At 33.1% G+C, this 6264-nt stretch overlaps 1 protein-coding gene across 1 annotated transcript; it reads right to left on the reverse strand.

The window, feature by feature from the left end:
- Positions 1-2542: 2542 nt before the first annotated feature.
- On the reverse strand, positions 2543-3479 carry LOC134269779 (uncharacterized). The gene has a single exon (XM_062751989.1). It carries the CDS (start codon positions 3413-3415, stop codon positions 2573-2575), a length of 843 nt encoding a protein of 280 aa, XP_062607973.1. The 5' UTR covers positions 3416-3479; the 3' UTR covers positions 2543-2572.
- Positions 3480-6264: the final 2785 nt, after the last annotated feature.

Below are 6264 nucleotides of genomic sequence, written 5' to 3' on the forward strand. Positions count from 1 at the left end.
AATAGCTTGTTACAAGCTTGTAGAAAAGTTTTTTTCAAAGGGGGGCTGCGGGCTGCAAATAATCCACTTGACTACGGATCTATCCAACTGTGCGACATGTCCAAAACATATTCCGTACGAATCCAAAAAAAGTAATATAGGAGGTTCCATGACCAAACTGACGATAATACTATTTTTTAGAAAAACAAACGTACGTATGAGGGAGAATGTATCATTAATTTATTTTGTGCTATTATTTATTGTCACTCAAAGTACATATGAGTTACAATATCAGTTGGGGGGAGGGGGCACAACAATCCATTTTCTGGCCATGCATCGTAGAATATTTGTTAATGATGGGGGTAACCTGCGTAACCTTTCAGAGTCACCAGTGGACTCGTCCAAGGATGCGGCGACTGAAAGTTACCTGGGATTCCTACACAAAGGAAAGCGCGAAATCTCTGTATAGAAACTGATCTATGAATACATGTGGACGTTTTCAAGATAAGCTTAATTTTTGTGTCTAGAAATATTTTTATCTACCAAAATAATATATTTTCGTGTTTTAAAACCGAGTAAATCGATGACCTAGAATCGTTTTAGATAACTCAAGCCCCTCTAGGGCTTCAGTTAAAAGAAACACGTACAAATATGAGGCGTGTGACTTCACTGATACCCTATATAGTACTGAGTATGAGGCCCATGACTTCACTGACATCCTATATATCACTGAGTATGATTCCCGTGACTTCACCGACACTCTATAGATAGTTTTCGAGGGACCTAAATTTAGCAAAAGTTACCTCCCGTTGGCTGCCATACTGGGGGTCCAAATGCTCATATGCATATTCCTTCATTGTTCAACCAATTTTAGATTTTTATATTTTCGATTTTGAATTAGGAATCATTATTTTTCTGAAGTATATAAATTTTTGGAAGCCTCCTTTATTACAAAATAATTATTTAATAAAGATTTTCCACCAAATATTTCTGCTATATTTTCCTAAACTTAATTGGTAAGAAAAATGACACTATATAGTACTGAGTATGAGGCCCATGACTTCACTGACATCTTATACATCACTAAGTATGAGGCCCGTGACTTCACTGACACTCTATATAGTAGAAAATATGAGGCCCATGACTTCACGACACTCTATATAGTACTGAGTATGAGGCCCATGACTTCACTGACACTCTATATAGAACTCACATGTTCTACCCCCAATAGCAATTGTATACAAGGAGCATATAAACCATGCCTGGAGCAACATGTAGCGGATTTAACAATACTGTGCTTTGTATGATGTGCCTACAATATTGTTTTGTTCTTTAGAATACCAGATGAGCTTCTAAGTGATGATGAAAGAATGCGTATGCTGTATGGATCCGTGGTGAAGGAGGGGGGACCCAAGGGGAAATGCTTCACTAGTATTTCTTCCCTTATAGTTTTTAAGCAAAAATTATAATTAAACTGATGAATATTAAGATTGCACATAAAATAAGCCCAATCAATTGAATGTTTATGCTGCAAACACAGGAAGTATAGATTCTATGATGACAATTCCTCAGCAAAATGGTATAGATGTATATGGAACCTTTGAAAACTTTTGTCATCAAATGTATTCAGCTCAGTTTATGACCCTAGTTGTTGAATCAAATAGTTTTCTACTTTCTTTCAAAACTGATTAAACAGAGTAAATTTTATTTTTCTGGACGTATAAAGGTATTCATAGCTATATGTTTATTAAATAATATATTTTGTTCACTCTGGGAAAGTCCTACATTTAGATTGTACGCACATGTACAACAATTATAGAAATTTTATTGAATTTATATTTATGAGTGTTTAAATATAAGCAACATTCCTTTGCAAATGTTTGAATTTGCATTCATGTTGTAAAAGCATTTGGTGTTGGATATGATTTTGTTACTTCGAGTAAAATATTCCCTTTTTTGGGGGTTGGGTGGGGTTATTTTTTGCCAACCTCAAATGTAGCAGATAAAAGGTAACTATTACACAAGTTATAATCCATTACTTGACATGTGCATGTATGAAATAGGTATTGTAAAATCACTTATTTTTGTTTGACAATATCAAAATATACAGACAGTTTTTCCCTATATATACATAATTCTCTGTTTTTTTTTAAATATGCTAAAATCTGCAGAATTTCTTTGTTTTTAAATATTAACATATTTTGATAAAATTATTCACTTTGCATAATTCATAGATTGTGTAACTCATTTCTTTAACCTAAAATGTTTTGATAAAATTATTCACTTGGCATGATTCATAGATAGTGTGACTCAATTCTTTAAAAAGACTTCTTCTCATAATTACAATATACAAGTAATTTTCTTGGAATAATGAGATTTTTTTTCCTCATATTTATGAGAAGAGATCTACGTTGTTATAGCAATAATAAAGCATACTTTTTTCATTTGATGCTTTAAAATAGACTTTTATTTTCATAGTTTTGCTTTGCAGTCATTTTTATTCTTTTTATAAATTATTGAATAATTATATCCTCAATTACAGGGAGAATAAATGAAAGATACACAAACTTCTAGTGAAAAATACAGTAGCACACTATTCTGTATTTGTTGATTGGAGATATTTAATAATGTTAACTGTGTTGTTATCTTGTCCCACATAAAGATTGTTCTCATCATCCACACATACACTACTGGGAAAAGATACTTGTTTTGGCGTGATTAGTAGAGATAAGAATTGACCATCCTTATCAAGAAGGTGAATATTTTGCAGATCACACACCAGTATGTGACCGAGGACATCAGTACAGATTCCATGGGGACGAAACTTTGACTCCTGACCAGTGTAGGAGAATCTGTGTTTTCCTACTTTATTCACCACCACTACTGCCATTTTATCATAGTCTGATGTACAGGTATTGCCATCGATGTTTTCTGTGATGTAGTGTGGATATCTATACAGTCTTTGTCCTTTGTTATCCCACTGTATGTTCTGCAGTTCTTTTCCTTTCTTGTTGTACCTGGAGACTTGAGCCTCTCCACCTGTCACCATCCCCACCAGTAAGTCCCCATTTGTGTGAGAGGAGTGTATGCAGAATGGTATCCAGTGTCTTGTTTTAATGAATTCGGTAATATTGTTATCCAGTGTTATCCTATTAATGACTTTGTTGTCCATGTCTGTAAAGATCAGATCTCCGTCCAGTGTCACGGCATGGTAACCATTTACACCACTAATTTTTATTGTCTGTAGCTGATTCCCCTGTAGATCTGTTTGGACAAGATTACCATCATAATCACTTACCCAGAGTCTGCCTGACTGATCTAGTGACATATGGAATATGTCGTCAACACCTGGAACAGTGAACTCCCTGACCTCAGTGACAGAGGACGATAAAGACACTGTTTTTTTCACATTAGATGTTAGTTTACTGTCTTTCATTACTTGATAGTTTGTTGGTTTCAGACTTCAGAGATAATGTACAACGTTTTTCTTTCAGGGGTTTTCTTTTCTCATCTCTTCTTTGTTTGGAAAAGTTATCTTTCCTAGCTAGTAATTTGGCAATATCTTTTTTGCTGTACTTTCCATTACAAAGAATTTCTATATCCTTGGTGGGGTGGATCTTACATTTTTCTGTGGGCACTTGTCGTTTTCGTTGTTGGTATAGGACTACTTCATGGCTTTTTGTCTGTGGACTTCTTTGATGTGTGTCCCTGCATTGTTTACATAATCTTGTGTCACAAAGGTTGCAGTAAAATTCACAGTTTCTCTCACAGTCTTCAATACTACACTCTTCGAAGTGTTGAGATGTACCTGGTAATTGTGCTTTTGACAGAGCCATCTGCAAAGAGTCTTTAAATAATATCTCTGGCAAATTGAATTTTAGATTTTGAAGAGGTTCCCCCCCCCCCCCCCCAAATTGCTGTAAATTTATTATAAGTATTGAAATGAGTCAATTTAGTTAAATCTACAACAAGTAAAGACTCAGTTCATAAAAAATTCTAGACTAACATCTTTATGAAAGTATAAATTGATCAAAACAGTACAATTTTTTAACTTACTGTATATCTCCAATTACGTGACTTTATTGATCAGCAATTTTGAATGCATTTATACCTTTGAGTTTAAAGTGACGCTGGCGATTTAATTCGTAGTTGGTAAATATAGATTTAAATGTCTTTGTAAAATGAAATGATAACATTTACAGTTAAACCTAATGTCATGCTGCTTCATAAAATCCAAAAACAAGGCTATTTACAATACATAATTAAGGAATACATTGTAATTTATCAAAGCATCTGATTGTGTCTATATATGTCTGAATTCATGTCTTTGAGGCATTGTTTAGTGTGACTTCTAACCTAGTAACTTCAGAGAAGTCGCCAGGACACTTTTTGTCAGCCATGCCTTTCTGCAATTTACACTGATTTGAAAATCTAATTTACATCTCCCAGAAAGTAAAAGAAATTGAAATATTCAATATATTAAATAAACATTTACTGTGATTGTTTGATTGTTTGTTTTTAACGTCCCTCTTGAAAATTTGTTTTCACAGTTGTCATTTTAATCTGAAAAAAAGTTTATTTTCTAGCTGGTGTCAGTAAAAAGTTTCCATAATTAATTAATCATAAATCTCTTTGATATTACACTGGATAAATAAATAGCAAAAATCACAATAAAGTTTTGTTTTTCAAAAGTGTAACATTTTCGATCCCTACTTTTAAAACTGGCGCGAAAAAGGGCGCTAGTTTAGAAACTTAGATCTTATAAAAATATTTGGTTTTCTATGAATGAAGTTTCAAACTTTTCAATAGAAATGATTTAATTTGTAAAAATAAGTACGAAATTAAATTGCCTCTGACCTATGATACAAGGGAAACGTGTGGTTAGCTCAAAACCTGTAAAATCTTTTTTGTCGTTTGCTACTGTCCACAAAACCTTAAAAAAAATGGTGGTTGCAGCATAAAACATGCATGACTAACTACAAAAAAACCGTATTAAAAGATTGAGGGGCAATATGAAAACAATCTATCCTTCTGTGTTCAATAATCCAGAATTAAAAAGAAATAGATAGATTACATGATCAGTACGTACTGGTCCCTACCGACAAAGCAGGAAACGATATTGTCTTCGATTGTAAAGCTCATTATACAAATTATATTTTAGAAGAACTTGGATTTAATTCTACAAGGTGTAATCCTGCTTATACTCATACTTCTCTCTCTGAGGAAGGAATTCTTTAAAGTCTTATGTCAGTTTTGAATATTTTTAATATTTCGCAGAGCCAAAACGAATTTAAACTACCTTATATATATATATATATATATATATATATATATATATATATATATATATATATATATATATATATATATATATATATATTGAATTCCGAAACTTCATAAGAATCCTTACAAACAAAGATACATTGCGGGTTCCAGTAAATGTTCAACCACGCCTCTTTCGTTACATCTCACTTAGATATTGACAGAAATTAAAGAAAAACTTCAAGGGTACTGTGCAACAATATATTTAAAAAGTGGTGTGAATCGGATGTGGATACTCAAAAATACCAAAGAACTTTTGGACAATTTGAAATCACAAGATATAATCAAAATCAACAGCTTAAAAACTTACGACTTTTCAACTTTATACACAACCATTCCCCACGATAAATTAAAGTCAAGACATTTTGATATCATTGACAGCTGCTTTTTCAGTAAAAATACAACTCGTAAATTCTCTTACCTGGTAATTGGTCATTTGCAAAACGATTTCGCTAAAACACACTCTGGTTACACACATAAGTACTCTGCAGTTGACATCAAAAGGATGCTTGCTCGAGTTTCTGTTGAAAAAAAAATCTATGTGGTTTTGGAGACCAGGTCTTCAAACAATCTGTTGGAATTTCCATGGGTACCAATTGCGCTCTGTTAATAGCAGACCTACTTTTGTATTCACATGAAGCAGAATTTGTGCAAGATCTTATGCGTGAAACTCGACATTTAGATATATAGACGACGACGTATTGTCAATTTACAATCATGGTAATTTCCATCCCTGCGTTAATGGTAATCTAACAACCAAGCTGTATTATAAATGTGTTGACTTAAACTTTTCTTTCGTCAACTTCCCTTACTCACACAGCAATAAACCTTCATCACCTACAAACGAAGTGTATATATCGCAGTTGATTCGATACGCAAGAGCATGCTCTACGTATGAACAATTTCTTAAACGAGGTAAATCATTGACAAGCAAGTTGATGAAACAAGAATATTCGTTTAAGG

The sequence above is a fragment of the Saccostrea cucullata genome, unplaced genomic scaffold (assembly GCF_032062105.1).
Source record: "Saccostrea cucullata isolate Sc308-1 unplaced genomic scaffold, CSIRO_AGI_Scuc_v1 ctg2016, whole genome shotgun sequence".
Taxonomy (NCBI): domain Eukaryota; kingdom Metazoa; phylum Mollusca; class Bivalvia; order Ostreida; family Ostreidae; genus Saccostrea; species Saccostrea cuccullata.